The 27,394-nt window shown below is 32.2% G+C and overlaps 1 protein-coding gene across 1 annotated transcript in view; it reads left to right on the top strand.

Annotated features, from left to right (window-relative positions):
- Positions 1–1,949: 1,949 nt before the first annotated feature.
- Positions 1,950–27,394, top strand: part of LOC123668348 (disco-interacting protein 2) — an 86,812-nt gene continuing 61,367 nt past the window's right edge. Inside the window, exon 1 of the mRNA XM_045602088.1 lies at positions 1,950–2,184. Within this exon, the coding sequence (XP_045458044.1) occupies positions 2,100–2,184 (85 nt within the window). The 5' untranslated portion in view covers positions 1,950–2,099. The remainder of the gene's footprint in view (positions 2,185–27,394) is intronic.

The following is a 27,394-nucleotide window of genomic DNA, read 5'->3' as shown; positions in this document are numbered from 1 at the left end:
ATCGTTGTAATTTTAATGACAAAACATGCTTATTGTTTTGTTAATGATGACGTGATAAGATGTTTCTGTCGTAAAATCTTCATAACATTTAATATAATGCCAGCACGACGTATATAAAACGTCAAGTCTATTCGTATGAAATTTTTCTGTCATTCATTAACAGAGATGATATGATACTGTCCGCGAACACGCTAAAAATCCCATTCAGAGTATTTTTTATTTTTTAAAATCCAATATTTGGCACCTTTAATACCAAACATATATTCTAGTAAGTTACTATACTAATAGTATTGAACTCAAAGATACTAAATCATCTTTCTTATAAGAGCACTATTACACATAGAAAGTTATGACTTTATTTTTATAAATATAGTAAAATGAAAAACAAATAACTTTTTACATTACTGAAACGACTTTTCTGGATTTTATCGCAGTTTATTAAGCTTTTTAGATGCTCGACGTTTCCTGGACGTGATTGCTAAATAATTGTTTCTTGCAAACAAAAAAAAAACCGACTTCAATTACTAAAGTAACTGCTTTCAGATCAAATCAATCATCAGAGTCAAAAAGAAGCAGAGAGAAAAATCAGATCTCGATCAAATTTAAATGGGACCACAAGACAAACATCAGCTTTCTATTAAAACAATAATCAAAAAAATATATATATTTATAAACAATAAACTGCCACTCCTCTAGTGGATAATATAGCTCAGTACGTTATATGATAGTTCAAACCGAAGTAGTTTCTAATAACGTTAACGAAAAAATAAGTGACGACAACGGCGTGTACGCACCGTTGCATAAATACGCATCATCAAAGATTGCTCATTATATTGATTAAATTTAATTGAAACTACAAGACATGCACCACCTTTTGATTAAAAAAGAGTTATCGAAATCGGTCCATTCCGTAAAAAGTTCTGAGGTAGATACATAAAAAAATACAGGCGAATTGAGAATCTCCTCCTTTTTTTAAAGTTCGTCGTTACGGCGGGCGTAACGTCAACTATCGTTTTCAGGTCACGCACTGACACCGACTGAGTGAGTAAATAAAAATCCGTATCTGTATCCGTATCCGCGGATCTTGACACAAATAATCTGTATCTGGATCCGTATCCGCGGATATACATTTTTAACGATCTGGCACATCACTACACAGCACCACGGTCTTATGCACTAAATGATCGTCATGCTACTCATGCCTCTGGCGACTTTTAACAATTAAGGCAACGTACCCCCACCACTGTAGTGTCCTGACCTGTGTAAAAAGACCGTGAAATCAGCCCATTCCGACATCTGTCATCGTGATGTAAATAATAAAGTAACTAACTATATGACTCACTAGTACAGTTACATTCTAGGGTCTTTCTCGAATGTCAAAACGGGACTATTAGATTGTGATGACTATAATGTTGTTTATGCAATGACCGTCTTGCACGTGGTATTATTGGAAAAGGAAGGAATGTATTGACGTATATAATTTTTACCAAGAATACGCATCTACATTTAAGGAACCGTTTTCAGCAAAAAAGGATGTTCGAAAAACATGTGGCTTAAGAGGTTTTTGAAATGACCGATTCGATCATAATCTTTATTCTAGCTTTTCGTGATTGTATGACTAATGATATAGAAATTTAAAATAAACATAATTATTAATATTTGAAATTTTATTTATAATTTATTAGTATCATTGTAATTTGTAGCTGGTAACTGCTTTATGAAAAAAAATCCTAAAATAATTTTGCGCAGCAGGAAAATAAACTCAAGTATTAACTGTATTTTGAAAAGGTTTTATTATTTAATATAAGATATATATTTAGAAATTGATTACATATTGTACAACTAATTTTACCGTAAATTATGAATTTGTACTTTTTTGTAATTGGAAACAGACTTATTTTTTCATAAAAGCGACATCTAGTGATGTTTTGTACTGTAGGTATAGGTATGTGAGTGTGACTCAGTTCAGTAGTTCTACTTTGGTTTTGCTGGTGTTGAACAGAGAGTATCCAAAATTCAAGATGGCTCGATGTCACGATGGTGTCTTAGACTTTTGTCGTTAACTTTATTTGTTTTATGTGAAAAAGTGCTTTTTCACTATGGCTGACTTAAGTGTTGATATATCAAAGTTGCCGGACGAGATAAGAGATAAGTTGGCAGAGTTGGACTTGGAATTATCGGAAGGTAAGAGTATAGCAAGTCTGCGAATCTCAGATCGATAATTTGTTAGTTTTGAGTTTTTTGGTATAACTTAAATTTTAGTTACTTAAGAAAGTTGTATGGTGGCTAAAGAAGTTTTTTGTTCAAATCTAATTTTAGTTGTTTTCACTTATTACTGACGTAATCAGTGACAGCTGAATCAAGATTTTTTAAAATAAATATTATGACTCTTAAGACGCCGAATCGTATTCTAGGTAGTCCTCACGTTGAAGTTATATACACTTAATTATTTCACGCTTTGTCACACACGATCTCACAAGGAATGCATTACTCTCGTCAGTAAGTTTTTTTTTTATTTTGTAAGACGTTCAACACTGAAGCAACTTCGTAATTGCAAAGTACAACTTTATTTGACGCTTGTGTGCACACGACTTTGGCATAGAAGCCGTATTTGTGCTAATGATGTGTAAATTTTTATATTTTTTGGGAAGGTTGTTTTTGAAAAATTCTTATATGTAAACGGTTTATTTAAAAAAAAAAGATTATAGTAGAATTTAATATGATTACATAATTAATTTGCATGTGAAGGTATTACAAAAATCAATTTGTTAAATCAACTGTTTATTGTTTGGCTCTAACTATGCCAGAGTACAGTAAACAGTTTTTAATATATCAAATGAAACATGTCTAGTAATAAAAACTTTGAAAATATTTGTTGTTATATTTTATAATACTCAGCTTAAGTTACTATTTTATATTTAATATAACTGAATAAATCAACTTTATTGTATTATTTAGTTATATATTTAATTAAAGATATAAAAATCTGTCTGAATGTATGGCACGAACTTGGGGAGGCCAATGTCCAGCAGTGGAATGCAATAGGCGAAATTTACTGACTGATAAAAACCTTTGAAAAAACAAATTGTTTGTAACATAAAAATATATACTGAAATTTGAAAAGGGATCGATGCATATGCATTTGTAAGGCAGTTTCTAATATTACGAGAACAATAATAAATTAATGAGATAGAAAGGTTCAAACAAATGTATGAAAACCTAACTCAAAAAGCTTACTCGGCTATTTGATCCTTGCTAGTTTTAAAGTGATTAAATATGTAGGTGTACTGTTTATATCCACATCACCCGAAATTCACATGTAAAATAGTGTGCGTAGTTATTAGTGCACCAGTTTAATTAATAATGAAATAGACATTAATTACCTATATGAAGTTCAATAAATTGTTGTTTAACTGCTTGTCTTATACTGAAAGTAAATAATTAATTTTTTTTTATAAAATTATTTATAATGGCAAGATTTATGACATAACATAAAACCTGCAGTGCGATCTATTTTTTAAACTGAATAATTAATTAATGACGAATGATGAATATTTCTACTAAGTTAGGAATGGTAGAAGATATTAGGTGTGCTTTAGTCAAATAAAAACTATTGTATTATGCTGCAAAAAATGCAATGCGAATTTCTGTATAAAACTTATATGTTCCTCTTTGCAATTGCGAATATTATTTACTAATTAGGTAATTGTGCTTTATATCTTCTTGTGCATGTATAATGTATTTTGTAAATAAAACAGTCGCTCTTCTAGAGCTCAAAAATTAAAACTTTAGATTTATTTTAAATGTCACCCCCATTCCAATTTTAAAGAAGTCAAATAATTGAAGCACATGTAAAAAATAAACATATTTCCAAAGAAAACTTCTGACAGTCTAGTAAAAATAACAAAATGAATCACTTTTGACAGTACAAGCAGCTTAATTGTTCATTTCCTCGATAAGAGATGATAGGTTAATTAAAAATTGCATGGTAATTGGAGTGTATCAGTTTCATGAGACTCTTTATTTTATCTAGCAGGGATGTTTTACTGAGATTGTGCAATACTTTTTTTTTTATCATTTATTAAAAATTATATGTGAAGCAAAAACTTTGTACCCCTTTTTACAAAAATTGTACAGACGGAGGAATATGGAATTTCGCACACTTATAGTTTAGATAGAGAAAGCGTGCAGAATGCTAATATTTTCTTAAGCTTGAGTATAAAAAAATACATTCAATAAATAAATAAAAAAACATTACACACACTGTATTTAAAAATAAACATTACAGATGTATTTGACACACACACACACACACACACATTCCCATCACATAATTATACTCTTTTGTTTATTATTATAGTAGTCTTTGACAACAGAAACTTAGTAATGTTTGTTTGAACATTTCAATTTCAATTAATTATGTTCAAATTTCGACCACTAGTTTACTAAAAATCATAATATATACTTATTTTTGAATGTTTCAAAAAATCTTTTCAATATCCATTATAAGAATTTCAAATCTGACTTAAATATTTAATATTCTTTTGTTTTTGTTACCTGATAGAAAATAAAGTTTTGTAGAAAGGTAATAATCACTACATAGTATAAAACAGTCGCTTCCTGCTGTCATGCTAAGATCTATGAACTACTTTCTTTAGTAAATAGAGTGATTCCAAATTATAGTAGAGGAACACTGATAGTTTTAGAGGCTTCTAATGTGATATCGTAAATAAACACCTTTTTATTGCGCTTACATTGCAAATATTTATTTTATATTTAGTATTAGCATTGCACCCGAAGCCTCGGGTCGCTAGTACACTTATAAGAATGGATTAGAGGTTGATAGACTCAGAGAAGAAAGAAGTGAAGTGGGACCTAGAGAGAAAGAAAGACAGGTGCTTTGTTTTCTTATACAATATATTGCAGTTACAAAAGTACATCAAGTTATTCCTAATGTAGCTTAAGATTTTTAATGTTGCCGTAGATACTGCAATAAAAATACATTCAAACTATAACACCATTAATTAAAAATATCTAAAGTATATACCAGTTCACTGCTGGACATAGGCCTCCCCAAGTTTGCGCCAAAAATGGCGCAAGAGTTTTGCCCATACTTAGTCGCTTCTTACGACACCCACGGGAAGAGAGAGGGTAGCTATATTCTTTACTGCCGTAACCACGAAGTAAATAATTACATATATACTTTATTATTAAAATATAAGGGAAGAAAGATGGCAAATCCTAATCCATAAATCATAACAGTTTCGTGTTTAATGCACAACCAGCATTATAATAAACATCGTGTGTTGTATGTTTATTTTCTTTACAACATTCATCAAAAATATATTTTTCAACTTTGACCATAGCCATTAGGTATTGTGCTATATAGTTTCAGTTTTAAAGATTTCCGTTCTTCTTAAGGGTTGTCTATACATATTTCTATAATATAAAAATGAGTCGCTGAATGTGTTGCTAAGCGCAAAACTCGAGAACGGTTGGACCGATTTCGCTAATTCTTTTTTTAAAATGTTCCTTGAAGTACGAGGATGGTTCTTACGGAGAGAAAAATTCTAAAAAAAAAAAAAAATTAAATTTCCTGAAAAAGTCTAAAAACAACACTTTTCTATACTCTCATACAAAAGATTTGTGATAATACTTAAAAGTCAATTTGAACTTTAATACCATACGATAAAGTTTGTGTTAGGCGATACGAAGTTCGCCGGGTCAGCTAGTATTTATATAAAAGCTGAAGAATTTGTTTATTTGATGGAGTTAATCCCATGACTCACCAGTACCAATTATAGTCACAATATACTTTTTTAACATACACACAAACTTGTAAGGCAGTAGTGTGGTCTAGAGCGAGATTTTTGACGTCGTTATTGGTTTGAAATTAGAATTTTAAATATAGATACATTCTTAAAGAAACCATAAATACCTGTGTAACATTTCATCAGTACATCTTTAACACTTTCATAATTATTTTAACCCAAAAATGACAATAATGCTCTAGACCAGACTACGATCTTAATAGATATTTTGGATTGTTAATAATTTTATTTATTTATTTATGACTGATTAAAAAAAAAGTGAAAGTGTATTGTCGGGCGGTATTAATAGTCAACGGTATCCTGAGCCGATGTTCGTAATGTTTACATAATTGTCATATTCAGATAATTTCATGAATTGGCTATAAGCTCTTGTCATTTCGTTTTCATTTTCACTGGTAAACCATAATATTTGGTCTAGCTTATTGACTCGTATTAATGTTGAAATCTAATTTTGATTGAGTTGATAATAGTATTTAAACGCTAAACATGCTCTTTTCGCCAGCTATTGAAATTACACCTTTATTTGTAATCCTCTCATTGTTCGTGTTAATGTTAGAACACGAGTCACTTTCTTACGTCTTTTTTTAAGCTTTAGAACGTGCCAATAATAATTGGATTCAATTCAGTCAAATACTTTCCACTTTTAAAAGGAACTTTCTCTTTTAAAGCACCAATAATCCCGAGCCTGTAGTACGTACTTACATTCGTTGTCAGCTACCTTCTTTAAATGATCTGTGAATGTTCTTTAACGCGGTCTTTACACTAGCATATGTCAGCTTCATCTACCATCGTCTCTATGTGGGGAAAATCCATCATGGATACCTTCCGGCGCGGGGGCGCCAGAGGGTTACGTCAGACTCCTACTGACTAAAAACCCACCACGTGTGAGCAGTCGTCCACCTGGGTGGGGCGAGATGGGGTCGCGTTAGCATTCGCTACCTCGCCCCGGCGGTAGGCCCGGACAAAAGCTCCGGGGCCCGGCACAATGGTGGGGGTGGCCTCGCTCACAAGGCCACCCCTTATGCATGTGGGGTCGTGTCGTCCGGCCCGTGTGTCAGCGACCTCACTATTACGAGGGGGAATGAGGTGTGAAAACCGTCTCCTCCTTGCCCCCGTACGTCTGCACCGGAGTGGGTCAGCGGAGACGTCATTCTCCCTGGCCCGCTCCGCGGCCTTCTGCGTCATCACCTCTTCGCAGAAGGAGACCGCCGCCTGCCACGATCTCTCACCACATCAACTTTTTCGTGTCGGTTTTTTTTTTTTCAGAAAAATCTCGAGCATTATATACACACACATCCTTAAACGAACTTAAAGAGTTCAAAAGAATGACAACTATAATAGTATCGCACTATTTGAAAGGTTGTGCTGTATTAATCAAGTTGTATGGTGTGGAAGACATTCTTTCACAACATCAGGTGTAGCGTTGCGTATTGCGCGTCATTTGCGGTGTTACATGTGTAGTTTCAGGATATAGACAAGTATTTTGACTATACTTATACAAACTGGCTAAGCAAGCTAAAAGGAACATTTACTGCTGCGGTATTTGTAATGGCAGTTATCATGACATAGTATAAAACAAAGTCGCTTTCCACTGTCTGTATGCTTAATTCTTTATAATGCTTAAATATCAGTCACAAACCATTAAAATAATACGGTTATATCGTGAACATAAATAAACATTACGTGAAATAAAGTAATAGAATTTATATTCTAAGAAACAGAACACAGCTCCATCGATTGGGTGTATTACAAATAGAGATAGATGAGATGTCAAACAATATTGAAGAATTTTATCGATGAATCAACGTACACCGCCATCTATGAGAACTTAATAAAACTAAACAGTAAATAAACACTTGCTTAAGAAACAATTAATTGATACATTTTATTCGTTTACATTCACGACATAAGCGAATAATTGAGATGATAACTATCCTATCCAGTAAGTTAGACCAAAATACGGGTACATGTGAAATTTGACTGAAATCAGTTCAGTAGTTTTGGAGTTTATTGGCAACATACATCGTGACACAAGATTTATATATATATATACCCTAAATAATCGTAATGATATTATAGCAATTGCAACAGACTTCTACAAAAAACTGTACAGCGTTCAAGGTTACGAAAATATCGACGATAGCATTAACTTTCAGTCAGACAAATTACCAATAAATTGTATGCCATTAAATTGTATGCCTTTCTCCGAAACAGAAGTTATACAAGCAATAAATAGACTTAAAATAAATAAAATCCCTGGTTCTGACAACATTTCTAACGAGTCTATAAAATCAGCTAACCTCCTTCTGACCCTACCGCTCACTCAATTGTTCAATCGCATTTTGGAAAATTCTAGTACACCGACTCAGTGGTCACAGTCGGATATCATACTTATTTATAAAAAGGGCGACCCACGCGATGTTGTGAACTACAGACCGATAAGCTTGCTACCATGTGTATACAAACTATTCTCCTCTCTAATAAACCAAAGAATAAGTATCACATTGGAAGCAGAACAAGCCATAGAACAAGCGGGATTTAGGAAGAGTTTTTCGACTGTAGACCATATTCACACTCTGGAATTAACGATAGAAAAATACCAAGAAAAACAACGAGCTCTGTATATCGCCTACATTGACTACAAAAAAGCCTTTGATACCGTTTCGCATTCAAGCATCTGGAAAGCACTAATAGAGCAGGGGGTAGCGAAGGGATACATACAGGTAATACAAAGCATATAACAACAATATGGGTAGACTCAAACTGGAGAGAGTCGGGCCAAGTTTTCCCATCAAAAGAGGAGTGAGACAAGGTGACCCAACCTCTCCGTTGCTGTTTATTGCCATCCTTGAGTCAATTATAAGAAAAACTGGACTGGAATACTAGTGGTATACACATTGAGGGTAAATACCTAAGCCACCTCCGATTTGCTGACGACTTGGTGCTCCTATCGGAATCAAGCTCGCAATTGCAAATCATGATACAAGCACTAAATTCAGCTAACAAGAAGGTAGGATTGGAGGTGAACCTATCCAAAACAATGATAATGACGAACGCCACCGAACAGACAATATTTGTTGATAGTGAACAATTAAATTACACGAGTAAATGTGTATACTTAGGTAACCAAATAAGCTTCGATAAGGACAACAACTGCTCAGAAACTGAAAGGCGAATTCAGCATACATGGAACAAATACTGGAGCTTAAAAGAAATTTTCAAAAGTAATATGTCAGTCGAACTTAAAACTAAAATCATGTCGAGCTGTCTTATACCGTGTCTGATGTATGCCTGCCAAACTTGGAAATACACAGACAAAACAAAAAGAAAAATTAGAACTTGTCAACGTGGCCTAGAACGCAGCATGCTCAAGATCAGAAAAATTGACAAGATAAGACACACCGAGATAAGAAGCATAACCAGAGCTACCGATGCACTAGAACATGCTCTAAAGCAAAAATGGAAATGGGCGGGGCATGTGGCAAGATTGTCAGATGAGTGTTGGACCCTAAGGGTGACACGGTGGAGAGGCCCAAGTGGCAAACGACACAGAGGAAGACCGCTCACTAGATGGACTGATGACATTACAAAAGTAGCGGGCTCAGGATGGTTGCAAGCGGCTCAGGACAGGGAAAGCTGGAATTCCTTGGAGGAGGCCTTCATCCGCGGAGGGGTTCTTACAAACAAGCATGTAATATATTTTAGGATTAAGTTAGATTTATAACTTTAAGATTTTTTTTCTTGTAAGAAATAATATAAGGCTTTTATTATTTTTATTATATATATATATTGTTACTATTAACTTTAGACAACGAAGTCTGTCTGGGCAGCTTATAAACGACTCTCGGATAGGCATTGTAGCGCTTCCCGTTGGATCATTAAAATTTGACCGGACTAGCTATGAAACATACATATCAATTTCAAATTTAGTATCACAGGGCCGTGAGGTCTTGTAAACCCTGGAACGGAATAAATATCTAAAATTTATTTTAAATAGAGTGCCGACATATTACTCCGACAAACGAATGATGCATTTAGAATAAAAATACATAACACAGATTTACTAATTATTTATTATACCTAAAGAAAAGGTGAAATGTATTAAGCTACACAAAAAAAAGAAGGCGTGGTTCTACAATAGATTATTTTTCCAAACAGTTATTTAATATACTAAATTTAACTAATAAGAAACATTTACCAGATTCAATAATAATTTAGAATATCAAATTTATACCACTTACACTACTTGCTATTTTTAAAATTAATATATATATTATACACAATTAACTACTTTTAGTCTTTAAATTTAAATATAACTGAAAATAAATAGCACAATACTGGAGATATGCTCTGGATATCACCTGCAGTGATAGGCGATAGTCGATGGGAGTCCATCTGTTTGCCAGCGTCACAATGATTAGATCTCTTGGATCATGATGAACTTCACCGACATCCCATTCTTTACAGTATTACAGAGTGATGGCATGAATCAATATATGTTTTGAATAAGTATGCTTCCAGTATTGTTAATTGTTGAAATTATATCTATAATAACTAAACCCCAAAAATAAAATATATAAAAACCCACAGCATAGGCATGTGGGTTCAAATGAGGGTAATCTTGTTATCAATATGAAACATTTAAATAATTTTTAATAAGCTGCGGAATAAAAATAAACAATATTAGGAAATAATTATTTAACCAATAGAAAAACATCAACCGATAAAATAGATATAAATCTCACCGGATAAGACGATTGCATTTTTCATAAAGATGGCAGTCATATTTATAGAGACGCCATTATTAATATTAAAATTTAAGAAATATGGTCTCACGCCCAACGAACAAAAAAAAAAAAAACTTTAGGTGATCACATCTCGAGTGGATTACCGAAAATAAAATAATGAATGACACTACGACCAATCCTTTGACGTTTGACAAAACCAAAGACTGCGCGTGCGACAGAACGCAAGAAGAATTTTGTTGCCAGGCATAATTAATTTTAATAAAAAAAATAAGTATAACAAATTTTTTAAATTAAATAATGGCCATTAAGGCAAAACTCAGGACTTCTAAAGAAAATCATAAACACCACAAAAAACCACACCTAAAATACCTATTAATATAACTACTAAATAATCGTAAATATATCGAATTTCTTTCAAATATAAAACGATTTTACGGTACGTTTGTTAATAAAGAACTCGGCCAAGTGCGAGTCGGACTCGAGCACAGGAGGTTCCATTCAAACAAAATTACTAAAAATATTTTTCTTATATGATGTAACTGAAAAATTATGCTTTTCGCAATTTTTCCTTTATTTTTACTATAAGACATTGCTTCGTACCAGATTCCAAGATTCTAAGTTCACTGAAAGTACCCTGTAGGTTTTCATTTCCTTGCGAGTGTCGAAAGTTTACAGAGTAAACGGCTCTATCTTTTGATTGCGTTGGCTCAGAAGTTTGATTTTTTCACAGCTCCAAGGGACAGTAGTTTTGAGTTCTTGGTATGAATTTCAGCTTGACACCTGCACGCGTTCCTGAAAAAAACCTTGACAGACAGACGGACAACAAAATGATCCCATAAGGGTTCCGTTTTTTTCCTTTCGAGGTACGGAACCCTAAAAAACACACAATGAATATGAACTATGTAAATATAATAGTAACGTTTTAAAATAATTATTTTTCCGGGCTATGGTCAGGTCCTTTAGGTAGGCCGCTACTGTATCACTTTCATAAGAATAGATTTACTCTTACTATGTAGTAGTAGTCCAAATCTTCGGATTATATTCTATTCAAATGATGTATTATCGTAATAATTCACGTTACGAGGGTCGTTAGAGGAGGCGACCGAATAACGGCACCATCGCGTAGTCACGCATCGTCTTTACTAAGCACATTACGTTACTTAAATCACGTACGTAATAACTAATAATGAGTAGTTTATACAGTACTTGCTCAACTGCATTAATTTGGTATTATACCAAAATTTGTTGCAACAAGCGTCAAAAACGGTATTTTTTTCCCGCTTCCGTAAGCCATCATCTTCGTAACATTTTTGAACTATTTGTTCCTTACTTTTTGGAAAATCTTGTTTCTTTTTTATAATTCTTAAAAAGATGTTTGTGCTCACTTCGATTGTCATTTGTCCACATACTACCTTGGCATTTCGCATTTTCGTTTTGTGAATAATATTTTTCTATTAATAATTTTTTTGAATAATATTTTTCTGTTAATATTTTTTTTATGTTTTTATTTTATATCTTTTTTATCTTTTTATTCGATACTTTTTCTTTTAGGAGGCATGGATGGCTATGTGATTCCAACTAACAAAAAATTGTTACGAATAATGAAATAAAAACTAAATTAATTTTATTTTTAACCAACTTGAAAAAAGGAGGTTTCTAATTTGACTGTTTTTTTCTTCTTTTTTATATGCGTAGAATTTTTACTGGGTGGACGGATTTTGATGATTTTTTACCTGATATCGTCTTATAAATCAATGAACACCGGCTGCACGCACGATATCTTGTCACGTTCTGTCTGAGCCTGAGCGTGCAAGCGAGAGCGCGGAACAAGTGATAGAGAGGCACGATCGGCCCAAGCGTTGGCTTGTGACACATTTGTCTCCGCTCGCGTGACGTCAGAGCCAACAGTACGAAATGATTCAGTGATAATAATTCAATTAAATTCATAAAAGTACGCAACTTTTCATCAATATTTCTTTATGACGTTATCACGTAAAACTATCGTGCGTAAACCGACTTTACATACAACCAATTTTTATTTTTATTTTATCAAAAGATGGTTCTTGTCATGTGCATCTGACAAGTACTTTTTGAGTTATATATTACTTGACTATTTTTTCGTCTGTCTAGTTTGTACGATTTTGATGATTCTTGTGTGTGTTATTTTGTATTCCTAGCGATGCGAAAGTACAAAAAAAATGGTTTAAGATGTTGAGAAAGGATAAAAGTAACTCTAAGATCGTGTTTATATTATTTTGAAAATCATTTTTAATATAAATTACAAAAAAAATCTTAATAACAGAAAAACTACAAACGCCGGCCTTATCGCATAAAGCAATATCTTCCAGGAAACCTTTGAATGGAATTTGAATCGATGGACACTGAAAAAAAAACTTATTAGGTGTACTGAGACAAAACAAAGGCATCTTCAATATGAGTATATAAAACAAAGTCGGGTTTGTTTGAACACGTATGACTCGAGAACGCCTGTACCGATTTTTATGGTTTTTGATTTGTTTTATTTGTCTCCGTCCCGAATAGCAGAATAAACAATTAGAAATATTGGGAAATTAACAAAACAATAAAATAAAGGAAAAACATTCAAATACAAAATGTTCATGGGTTTCGTAACTGTCAAGCATTTAATGTTTATCCCGGTAAACTCTCCCCTCAAATTAAAGATCGTATTTAAATAAAGGTTTCGAATCGACAAGATATACCTACAATATTCGGATAAAGGCGTATTTTAGATTTTAAGAATTTAAATTAATGTCAGCAATGAAAAAGAATTGACATATATATTGGTTGTCAAATATGCGTGCGTTTAGAAATTTATTTCGTATAAAAAGCTTTCTGCCATATATTAATGATGCATCTTTAACAGCGAAAAAGATACATAAAGATATGACATTACGTCTTATCATCATATATTGCTATTTTGGTTATTCAATATGAATTTATGAATCTACACTAATATTATAACTAGAAGCAAAATCAAAAATCAAAATCAAAAACAGCTTTATTCAAATAGGCTCCAAAAGCATTTTCGAATCGTCATTTTACAAATTAAAACTTTAAAAATCAATTATTATATTAATTTGTAGAAGTAAAGCTACCACCAATTCGGAATGTAGATTCTGCAGAGAAGAATGGGCAAAAAACTCCGCAGTTACTCTTTTGAAAAATAATATATAAACTGTGTTTTAGTACAAAAATAGTAACATGTTGCATAAAACACAGCGTCACTAAGCCCACACATCTTTATCAACTATGTAATCATGCACCGAGTAATAAGCTTTATCTATTATTTTTTTTTTAATAAAAACTTTGAATTTATGTTGAGACAATTCCAAAATCGTTTGTGGGATTTTATTATGCACGCGAATACCATGAACCAGAAAAGAAACGTTTACTTTGCGCAGTCGGAAACTTGGAGTTACAATTTTGTTATTCCTTCTCGTGTTTACAGTCCAATTATTACTATTTATTTCAAAACAAAAAATCATTCGGTGAATATACATAATATTGTTATAAATATATTGCGACGCAATTGTTAATATGTCTGTCTACCTTTTGGAAAACATCCCATAGGGAGACTCGAGCTCCAAGATCGTAAATGCCGCGAATAGACCTTTTTTGCAAGATAAATATAGTTTCAATATCTGCAGCATTACCCCACAGTAACAGGCCGTAAGACATAACACTATGGAAATAGCTAAAATATATTAAGCGTGCAGTTGCAACGTCGGTCAGTTGTCGTACTTTTCTAACTGCGAATGCTGCGGCGCTGACTCTACCATTCAAGGGTGACAAATGGGAATTCCACTGAAGTTTTGAGTCCAAATGCATCCCTAAGAAAACTGTAGTATCGTTGACAATAAGCCTCTCGTTATTTATTATAAAATTATAATTTGGATGCTTAACATTAGGTAACGAAAACACAACACACTTGGTTTTTTTGGCGTTCAAAACCAAGTTGTTTATTTTAAACCAATCTTGAATTCACGACAAAGAAGTGTTGACGTCATCATAATTTACTTTTTTCCTATCAACTTTAAATATTAGAGAAGTGTCATCTGCAAATAGCACTATATCACAAATATATTTAACATAAAATGGCAGATCATTTATTTATATTAGAAAAGTGTGTTCAATAAAATATCAAGAACTACTGTTTCGAATTGAAAAAAATCTATCTATTAGAAGCTATATATATAACATCATGGTACGATCAATAAGAGCTGATTATTAATAAGAAATGTTACAAAAACGTGAAAATATATTCTTTTTGAGAGCTTCCATTGCGGACGCTGCTTAAACGGTGAAACCTTCACAAAATTTACTTACGTATGACGGATTTGATCGCCATTAAAATCATTTAGGAGGACAACTTACAAAACGTACACTAATACAGATTTTACAAAAATGGTTACAATAATTTGCTGAGTGTTGTTTTATGTACAAGTTGCCACACAATTTACAAAGAGATAGAAAAAAAAAATACAATTTATCCATAAACAATAACAACTTAACGTTAGTTATACATTTTTTTTAAAAGATAGATTATATACAAAATATAAAATGTACACTCATACATCTCATGAAAAACATACAGAACATGATCGATATTGAAGGACATAGTAATGCATTTAATGTCAAGGCAGAAGAGAAGCAAAGCTTGCAATACTTTTACTTTGGAAGGCTGTCTAAAAAGATATCCACATCAATTTTGTTGTTTTTTGTTATTCGGTTGTATTGTTCAAATAATCTATTCATGGTGGCATTATGACCTAATTTTGTTTTTGAACGTTGAATAGAAAATGGAACGAATTTACTTGTACGGAGAAATCTAGTGGGCGCATTTATGTATATTTTTCTACAAGATTGGGACTGTCCAACATACCGTTAACCAATCGATACAGCAAAATTTGATCTAATAACTGTCTCCGATCAGACAAACTATTAAGTATAAAATGTTGTAAATGATTTGAAAATATTAATGCTGTCGGGAATATGCATAAGATTAAATTTGTATCAAATATTTTTGTCTAGATTATTTATTATCGTGACATTATAATTTATAATAACAATAATAATATTAATAATAACTTTATTTGTAAAACACACTGTTCCTAAGACACACAATATATGCATATACGTATAACCTCCGAGGCAGGCATTACAATCAAAGTCTTAAGTCTAATACAATATGTGAGTAATAAAAAACAAAATAAAAAATAGACGATAAAAGAAGATAGTAGCGCGGCAACAGTGTGTCTCACAAAAAGGTGAGACCTCAGCTATTCTCAGGACTAAAGGCCCTGACACTGGTTTTCAGGACCACCATTCGTTTTCCCATTTTGGCGGCAATAGTAAAAAGGATAATTAAATAATAATGCGAAATTGATTTATTTTTTGATTTTAAACAAATATTAATTAGTAATAATTTAAAGGTATTTTTTATTTAGTTATTACAACCACAAAATATGTTATATAAAAAGTGAAAAAAAAATGTAGCGAAGTAAGTCGTAAAAAGGCGTCACTGTTGGTTGAAAGAACCGTGACGTCCTGAACTGACACGACACTGGATTTATCGGCGTCTTCAAAAAAATAATCATCGAAATCGATACAAGGGTCAATCAAGTATTACGTAAGCAGAATTTTAGTAATTTGTAACTCATTTTTGAGGTAATACACAGTAAAAACAAAAACAGTTCTGTTGATAACCTCCTCCTTTTTTTGAAATCAACAAAAATATACATTTAAGGATGATATAAAAAAGGTACAGTTATTGTTTGTTTAAGCTGTCAAGAAACTGTCAGTGTATCTAATTTTTTAGATTAGTTAAATATGAACAATAATCGTAAAAATATAAAATCGAAACCTGATATGAAGAACATTATAACTAATGAAACAATGTTTTCTAACTATACCATCAAAATACTGAGGGGAAGAAAGGTTTCTTTCAATCTGGGAACCGTATTTGTACCACCACTAGAACGATTTTTAAATGATAAAAAAATTCATTGTAATTCAAGATAATCCAGATTTCTGCAAAAAAAACATTGTAATTTCGGTTACGAAAATTAAAGTATATAATAATAGCGATAATATTAGTCTTCTTTGAACAAAGTAACATTGTAATAATAAATACCATTTTCTTAACTATATATAATATTTCTTGTAAAACGCTCTCCTGAAAACTTAAAAAAATAAGATACAATGTTCTTCATATCAGGTGTTGAAATATAATTTTTTTTTTACAAATTAACGATAAATTTAACAGTTATACCAGGGGCCGCCAAAATAGACCCGACACATGCTCTCGCCAACGATGTGCTTGGACACTAAACAAAATGGCGGTATAGCTAGACTAGCGTGGGGAATAGAAATAAAGAAGACCATGCTTGTGTGTAAAAGCTTTCGTCAAAACGTATTAAATTGTCAAAGCTAAATGACAAATTTGAAGAAAGTGGTGGAAAATTTATAAATTAAGGTAGAGATAAAAAGGTATGAAATTTTTTCACTTAGAAATGTTAAACTGTGTAAACTATATATATTTAATTATATATTTGTAATACGTATTAATCACTATTAATCACATTAATTACTATTTGTTTAAAGAAAGGCAAACATTGCGGCGTAATCGTGTGCTTGGTCAACTTGTCACGGAATAGCTAACTTTCTTATTTCATTAGGGAACAAATATTTTTCTTTTATATTTTCAACGGTTTACTAAAACATCAAATTAAAAAAGTTACAATTGTTAGCATTTAAATTTGTAATTCTAACAATTATTAAAATATTGTATTTTATATTAATATTACTCTTATTGTTTATTCGTTTAATACCGAAACAGTCCAAAGATATCGACACCATCTTTCGAATGGTTGGTTAATTTACAATTAGTCAGTCGCCATCTTTATAATCTGTTTTGAAGAGTTGCTACTCAATACATCACACATACTGATTTACTAAATTAATTGTCTTACAAATCTGGGAATAAAGTATGGCTTCTTAGTTTAGGACCTTTTTTTCTTTTGGTGCTATAATATTATTATTAGCAATGCGTTTATTCACTACAACTTGTACAAAGTTTCATTTGCCAGACTAAACTATGATTATTTTTATAATGGTAAACGAGAATCAATTCAAAGTTAATTGTCAACTTAATCAAAAGTTTAATACAGATGTTGGTACGTTGTTTTATTATAAAAATCAGAATAGCTCATATTTATATAAATCATGAAATCAATGTCATTAATCTAATATATAAAATTCTCGTGTTGCGGTGTTTGTAGTTAAACTCCTCCGAAACGGCTTGACCATATATAAAATTCTCGTGTTGCGATGTTTATAGTTAAACTCCTCCGAAACGGCTTGACCGATTCTCAAGAAATTTTGTGTACATATTGGGTAGGTCTGAGAATCTAACAACATCTATTTTTCATCCCATTGAATGTTAAGGGTAGTCCACGCCAAAAATTTTTTTTTTAATTTTTAGATATATCATTTATTTTTTATTTTATTGTGATTTGGCGTTGAAAAATACATACAACTCTAAATTTTCACCCTTCTATCACTAACCCCTTTTTTTAAATAGCGCTTAGCGGCAAGACAATGTTTGCCGAGTCAGCTAGTCTTATATATAAAATTCTCGTGTCACAATGTTAGTTAAAATACTCCTCCGAAACGGCTGGACCGATTTTAATAAAAAAAATTGTGCATATCGGGTAGGTCTGAGAATCGGATAATATCTATTTTCATACCCTTAAGCTATAAGGGGGACGGGGATTTGAGGGGTTAATAACATATATAGAAAAACGTCGTTTGTGGTACATTGCACAGCTAGTAATAGTATAAATTAATGAAAAAGATTAATCTTAACAATTATATGTAAAATTACAACAGGAGTAATAGTTTTTTTTTTGTAAATGCATACCAGATATGCGTGAAGTTTTCCAACCCAGACACGATTTCCGGTGGTACAAATGCGGCCTGTAGTCGCCAAAGCGGCAGCGCAAACTATTACTGTGTTGATTGATGCCACAGTTTTATCACCGATTTCCATAAAAAGGATGAGGTTCTCAATTCGATTGTATTTTTTTTTTCTGTAATATATATTACCTCAGAACTTTTGACTAGATAGACCGATTTCGATAATTTTTTTTTTAATCGAAAAGAGGTGCGTCTCATGTGGTCTCATTTAAATTTCATTGAGATCTGACTAGTAATTTTTGAGTTATATCTAATAATGCGTATTTACTTGACTATTTTTTCGTCGCCCTACGTTGTATTATACCGTATTACTTTTCAGTGGGTGTACCGATTTTGATGATTCTTGTTTTAATCTTAAGTTCTTGCTTGTCATGTAGTCCTATTTAAATTTGAGTAATCTTTGATAACGCCTATATACTTGACGTATTTTTTCGTGTAACAACGTTGTATGATTTGTCGTAACTGAATTCGGTTTTTTTTTTCGTTTGCCAGCAATCACAATTGTAGAATACTACAATCCCGTACTTACCGTAACAGCAGAAAAGTAACTTAGGCATTTATGTCATAGTTTTAACTTATTCGTACATAATTCGTGTCATGTTTGTTGTGCAGGATAACATTAATGACAGTGTAAAATCTTAGGGTCAATCTAACTATCATAAAATGTATTTCTTTGCTCTGGCCTGGAAGGTCAGATAGCCTAAAAGTCTAGGTCATTTACAGACATGCGTATATTAATAAATTGATGTAATTTCTGTTATTACTATTTAAATTATATTATCGTAATAGTTATGACTACTTTTACTTGTTTGTTTTATATTTTAATTTACTAACATGACATAAATTAGTACTAAGCAATTACAGAAGTACAGGGAAAAAAGTAAATATGGACAACTTCTTTCGTAGTCTTGACTATGGCTATGACGACGATTGATTAAAGTAACAAATAATCGGTACTTATTTATTATGGTAAAGCTTCTGTCAAAAAATTGTATTACTAGACCTAAAATATCGAAGATACTTCTTCCCACAGTACTTTAAAAGGGGAGTTACGTAGCAGTAGAATCTATATAACAATAAAAATATATTCATTTCACAAACTTAGTACTATATTACAATGATAATGTGGCTATACTTTAGAGAGTAAATACAACGCCAAAACACACTGCGCGTGTGACCTTTATTCATATATTAATTTTTCAATTTTGCAAAGTAATTTTATGGCGAAGACTATTTTTTTTTTCATGAAATCTTTGGAAGTGCTCAACTGCTTTTAGTGCTCTATTACAATAATTGAAGTTTTTAAATGTTCGAAACAAATTTTTCGCTAAGAATAAAAGTGACCCTTGTTATATAATTATGTTGTTAAAGTAATTAATTTACACCTTTAAATGAATGCTATTTTTACTAATAAAGCTTTACTAAATATACTAATAAGTTCGGGTAAGTCTAAAGTACAGGTAAGTGTAAGTTTTATTTGAAATCTTTTTACGTAAAAACCATATATGCTAAATTTCGGAATTAAATCAAGCCTTGGGAATAGACTGATACATATCCAAAATATCTACTTATTTTCTGCTCTTTTAGTTAACCGGCATTAAAAAATAAAACTACTTTTTAAGGCTTTGAACATATTTGTGCAAAAGGACCGACCAAGTCTGTTTGTTTTATCTCTTATAGGTATCATCTTTAGAACTGCAAGAGACTGACTCTTATAATTTAGACAGACGTTTAGACAGTTTTTAGATCGATCCTAAAAATTCAGAACTACTTAGTTTTTGTTTGTTTCTATTTCCCTTCTTTCACACCGTCGTTAAAATGTTAGTTTCTAATGCGTTAGTAAGTGATTGTTATTGATTACTTCCGTTCAATTTTAGAAATGGTAACACCACTCGCCTAGTAGGTATGATTTAAAGCTAATACTATAATTGTTGATTCAGTTCTATTGCTACTCAAGCTACCGACTTTACACAACTCATTGCAAACCTTTACACCACCAAGACCTTAACGTATGTTCATTGAACTGTACGCATAACATTTTTATTCGTCAGCTAGGTTGGTTTGGAGAGATAATATTCCATGCGGCACTTAGAACCTTTTGTACGTTAGGCATGATGTATCAACACAAACTCGTTTAACGTCGTGGTGCGGTGACTAACTCTGTGGTAGAGCTGTGCCCAACAGCGTTTCCGAGTAATACATTGTAATAAATGTTCAGACAAAAGAAAAAAGTTAACGAAAACATTAGATCCATTATTTTTCACATTTACCGCATATTTATATTGAATCGTAATTGAAAACAATTACTACATTTTTAGTTGTAGTGTATTTTTATTATTTAGTAATTATAATATGTTGAAATAAAAAGTGTTTTCTCTTTATGATCTGTACGTGTTAATGATCTGATATTTACTATACAGTGATGATGATACTATTAAATCTGATTAAATATATATATATTTGTATTTATGACGAACAAATTTCAACCAGCGTTGACTTCGGAAATGTAACCAATTATCCTATTGTAACACAAAAACGTGTAATATAATTGTATGTTTTAAGCTGTACTAACTAACTTATTTTAATCCGTACAAAGTACAGTTCAGTGTACAAATCTTATATATAAAATTCTCGTGTCACAATGGTAGTTAAAATACTCCTCCGAAGGGGGTCAACAGATTTTTATGAAATTTTGTATGCATATCTGGTAGGTCTAAGAATCGGCCAACATTTATTTTTCATACTCCTAAGTTATAGGGGGGGGGGGATTAAGGGGATTAATAACATATATGGCTAAACAAAATTTGCGGGATCAGCTAATAATATATAAAAATTAGCACAGCAGACAGTTAAAAATACTCGTGGAAAGCGTCTAAATGAAACTAATTTTATACAAAAGTATAGGTTACGCTAGATTTGTAATATACAATAAGATAACCAATTAAGCCCAAAACTCCTCGAACCTGGGCCGATTAGGGGCAAGTGATTTCACCCAGGTTGACACCGGCCTCGAGCCCGCTAGAACATGCTGTAAAAGTATTGCTTGAATTACTGGCCATAGTAAAATCTAATCGAGTAGTCAACTAAGCCACCTGCAAAAAGATCCTGCAGTGATCTCCGGATCTGGTAGAGCGAGCCAGCGAGTTAGCGAAATGCTACTTATAATGCTGCTTGATGAGGCCTAGGTTGACATATACAATAATGATACGTCTCAGATTTGCAAAGGCCTTATTTCAGGAAAATATAGCGGCATAGAAGCATATAGCGGCACCAACGGTTTTTAGCCACGGTTGAGGCTACTGGGCGAGAAGACACTTTAATGAAATTTTCAACACCTGTGAGCAACCCGGTTTTGGTGATTGTCAAGGGCACAATAGTAATACTGAATGATAGGATGCTCCAGAGGGAAAAACCTATTTTAGGAGATCTTGATGTCCACGCGGGCCTTGTGGGCTAGCAGTTGTTAAAACTGATTCGGATAAAAGGGGTACTTGGGTGCGCAAAAAATTCAAAGAGAACGTAGAAATAATAGTTACCATGGCGGTTAAAGCTACCTAAGATCTTAAAGAGAAACAAGTCCGCCGCTTTGGTGACAATGCCAGGTCTAGGGTTCGCACTATGGACTCCATTTTAGTAAATAGGTTTAAAGAAGGCACGCAAATAAAGTTTTTTTCATCTGATATGTCAACCAATTGTTTTATATTTATAGAGAAAATCAGTTCGAACCATAGCGTGGCTGTAACCTCACCTAACTTGTGACGTCAAATAGTTAAAGAATGCATAGTGGTATTATAAATATGTAATTACTAGTATTCGCTCCTGGCTTCACTCGGGTAGTAATCGATAATATTTACGGATAGCTAAAGTAGGGTATATTCGTTAAATTACAACAATTCGTACCCTCATTGTACCATACTTATGGCTCACCTTTCGTACGTTCGAACTACCAGACTGCTCACAAAGCTCGTTCTCAATCACGCTTCATGGAACTAGTGCGAGAAACATTCCTCCCTTAGGTCTCTCAAGCCACTATTTAGGTAATTTCAGTAATACGAACTAATCTCCTATTTTACCATACAGAATTTCCATAAACCCTTATTATGATGGGACACTTATTTATGTTTATTGTTATATGCAATTAAAAACCTAAAAATAATATTTCATGTTACTAAAGTTCCTACTTCCAATATGACAGGAAAACGTTAAAGATATGTTTAGGCGTAAAAATTACATTAAGACTTTAAAAAAATGACATTTGATATTTTTATTCATTTATTTTTATTCATTTATTATTATACCTAACCGAGTCCAAAAATAAAGATAAAATAATATTTATAACTTCAAAAGCAGTCCAGAAATAAAGGTTCAACAAACATCTTGACTTTGACAGCAATGTGACTGTAAGGTTTATTGTCTTCGGCAGACGGCAACGTTTATAGGGTTTCGAAACGTCACATAAAATGTAATTGCTTTTTGAACACTTCGTTTTTAAATGCATGATATTGTAGGTTATAGAAACAATTCTTAAACTGGCGATGAAAGCGTGTTTATGAACATCGTTAAAAAAGAATTCATTGTGTAGATAAGGACACTAAGATTGAGGTTAAACCAAAATCAAATTCATTGACACAGTCCAGTTAGGTCAATTTAATCACGTAAATAAAATTAAAAGATGTTATTTGTCATTGTAAAATTAAACGTTTTATAAAACCTAATTCTTTATTTTTTAACCGACTTCAAAAAAAGAGGTGGTTACTCAATTCAAGATATATATGTATGTTCGGGGATAACTTCGTCGTTTATGAACCGATTTTGATAATTCTTTTTTTTTGTTGAAAAGGAGATATTCTTGGTGTAGTATCATGATAAGGAAACCAGGATCTGATGATGGGATCCAAGAGAACTCGAGGGAAACTCGAAGATCCGCATACTTATTACTGGGTGTACCGATTTTGATGATTTTAATTTAAGCGAAAGCCGATGTTTATCATGTGGTCACATTTTGATTTCATAGGGATCTGAATACAACTTTTGGAGTGATTTTTGATAATGCGTATTAACTTGACTATTTTTTCGTCTACCTACGTTTTATTACTTGTCGATATAATTGAAGTCGGTTTTTTTTTTTCGTTTGCCTGCAAAAACAATTATTTATGAAATATACGTAATAGTTATTAGTTTTTTTGTTGTTTTATTTTTAAACTCTTTTCTTAGAACTTTTTAATAATAGCAATATACAATTGTAGTATCAAGTATGTGTTGAAAAACAGATTTTACATTTATACTTTTGTTACACTCTTTATTGCATCAGCTAGCAGTGTGTTGTCTATTGCAGACCACTTACAGGCATATACCTCATACCTCGATAAAATAAAAAATAGTGATAGTAGTAAAGTTAAAATCTAGCTTTTTTCTGTTTTATATGTTGTTGAAAATTTGTAGAGCGTAAAATTTTCTACGAATTTCTTTGCAAATATTATTTATACGTTACATCGTTTTAAGATAAAAACGCAAAGAATACGAATCACTTAGCCATATCCGCCCCTCTAAATTGGCTTAATATTATGTTATATTTTATATATTATAGTTTTTAGGGTGCATGTTCTCTAAATTAGTTGGGTTTCTCTTTGGTTTTTTTTCTTTTGTCATCTCATTGTTATTATTTATTAAGTGTATTCATTGTTATATTTTATAAGTGTTCATTTTTATTTATGTGTAAATAAACAGTATTATCACTTCACATTCGCATAGTAATTTTCGTTTTAAAAATCTTAAGTTATTAAATTATATCAAAACTGAATTATAATAACAATTTTTGTGAAAACAATTTATTGTTTACAACACGTACTTAAGGTTATATATATATATATATATATATATATATATATATATATATATATATATATATATATATATAAACATTTTTTTACAATAAGCTTATAAATGTAAAAAATGTACGTTATACGCTTAACGTTAACGTTACGTTTAACGCTATATACAGCTCAAGTCCGATCGTGCATGGAATATTGCAGTCACTTGTGGGATGGCTCAGCTAAATATCAACACGCCACACTGGACTCAGTGGAACGCAGAGTCAAGCGGCTAATCGGTAACACCAGATTGGTGGAGTATCTTCACACTGGCTCACCGAAGAAAAGTTGCCAGTCTAACGGTCTTTTACAGATTGTACTTTGGGGAGTGTGCCCTACAGCTGAACGAGCTTATACCCCCATCTCCTTTCTTCCATCGGACTTCCAGACGTACTGCAGGTTTTCATCCCTACCTGATTGATATACCCCTCTTACGTACAAAGCGCTTCGAATCATCTTTTTTAATGCGCACGGCCAAGGAGTGGAATTCCCTGCCGGCGTCTGTATTTTCGAGTTCATACAACCCGATCATGTTTAAAGCGCGAGTGAACAGGCTTTTTCTGGACGAGCTCGCTCCATCTTCGACTTCGTCTTTGCTCTAGAGCTAGACTGGGGTCTAGAGTAAGCCCATTATTTAATATATAAAAAAAAAACCTTATGAAAACAGACTTCATGATTGGGTTTGTCTGCATAAAGAAATTTCGGTTAATTAGTATTGCGGTAATTTTGTTATTATATATAATATCATAAGTTCATACATAAACATTAAATCATTACTCAAAATCAATTAAAGAAAACATAATGAACATATTTCTATTCTATTGTTTTCTAAATTTTTTGTTTAAAAGATTGAACTCTGTCTTATTTCCTCTACTGGTGACGAGATGGTTAGTGCATTTTTTGCAAGAGAAAGGCTCACCTTATTATGGAATCAAATTGTTATTTATTAAATATTCGCATTACATAAATAGTAAAATAGATAAAAATAACATTTGAAGTAAATTTAATTTTTATTTTTTGTATGTTTTATCTGTCATTAAAATGTTTTAGTTTATAGTTAGTTTTGTACTACTAGGGGAAAGGCATACAAAATGACACACTACTTACTAAAACAGTCATAGTATCTTTATTTATTAATCATTTTCAAAGTCTTATACATAGCTAGATTTAGGAAAATCAGTCAACAATATGAAAATAAAATAATTATTATTTTTAGCATTTCTAAAAACTTAAAGTAAAACCGTATTGTCCACTCTAGGCGGGTAAAATGATATACGTGTCACATATAGATTCACACATAAACATTTTATCTTTTCAGGAATATCTGGATTCGATGTACGAGTCCATGTTTTATAATTCCAGCACTTAAACTAAACTTAGAAACTTATTCTTTACCCGAACGAATTTACACGCAAAAAAACTAAAATAATTGTAAATAATCATATTGTCATTGAAGAAATTAAAACTAATCTTCATGAATTATTACAGATATCGGATCCCAATTTAACTGCTGAAACGTTAGTAAATAGAATATCTATTGCCATAAATAACAATAAATCCATAAGTATTATTCCAAACCGTAAACGTTTTATACAGCCGTGGATAACTCCTGATGTGCTGCGTTGCATCCGAAACCGAGATAAGCTTCATATTAAAGTAAAAAACCACCTTCTCAACTATATTTTAAAAATTACCTACGCTCTTTACAGAAATTTCAGTCAAAAACTTATTCGTTCACTTAAAATCAATTACGAAAGAAATAAATTAGACATTGCTAAACACGACGCTAAAAAATTATGGAAAAGCATTAAACATATGTGTCACATTGATAAATTGAAAATTAATGTAAATCATATTCTTGTATCTATTATGACCTTTCCGTTTGAATCGGCAAATTACATTATATACCCATTTTTCGACAGTTGGTAAAAAACTTGCAGAAAACATCGATTTGTCTTTCCATACCCCAGTTACCTTTCCCTTACTTGGAACTCCTTCATCAAATTCCTTCGTACTGTTAAACACAGATCCTTCTGAATTAAATGTTATAATCTACTATCTTTCTAATGATTCTCCCCCCGGCTTAGACAACATTTCAACATACTTTATAAAAAAAGCTAAACATATTCTTATCCCTGTCTTGTGTCACATATATACCCTTTGTTTTGAAAAGGTATTGGAGTTAACGACAAAGTTGTTGATTTCTTAAGTTTAATGATCCTTGTAGTTTTGGGGCTTTTTATTTAATTATCTGATAATGAAAAACATATTGGGTCAAACGGCATAATTGTCATTTTGTTCGAACAAGCAGTGTGCCATTTTGTCCACTATGTAACTTACAACAATATAAACCAATTACTAAAAATATAAAAAGAGTTTAACAATTAAATTGATCAACCAAACTATTTAATAATATTGTTAGCTCCGTACATGTAAAATTGGCGTTTTGTCGTACTGGCCACTTCGATCTCAAATATTTCTTCTTTGGTTAAGAATTCCAAATTCAAATTTTTAAAGCTATTTACTTATGCATTTACGTTTCGGAAACCGTAATTCATTTGTTTTTCCTCTTTTGTTTTTCATCTCTGCGTCATTCAGTCACAAAATGGAAAATTTGAAATATCGAGCTACTTACGAGTAAGGATTCCACCGTGGCACCAGTGCTGCAGAAACTGCTCGAAGAGTTAATGACGTGTATGGCTGCGGTTTTGCAAAAGAAAACACAGTGCGTTTTTTTTCCGACGATTTTGTTCCGAAAATTTTGATCTGCACAACAAGCTCCGTGGACGGCCGGAGACCAAAGCTAGCTGCAGGCTGCGGCGTTAGTGATAAAACTGCTTAAATCCACTTGAAGGCATATTGGGAAGGCAAAAAAAGCTTGAAAGGTAGGAGCTCATGAATTGAGTTAAGCAAACCAACAAACGCGCTTAGACTGCTGCGTTACATT

This window comes from Melitaea cinxia, chromosome Z, assembly GCF_905220565.1.
Source record: "Melitaea cinxia chromosome Z, ilMelCinx1.1, whole genome shotgun sequence".
NCBI lineage: Eukaryota > Metazoa > Arthropoda > Insecta > Lepidoptera > Nymphalidae > Melitaea > Melitaea cinxia.
This window is presented reverse-complemented; position numbering and strand designations above follow the sequence as displayed.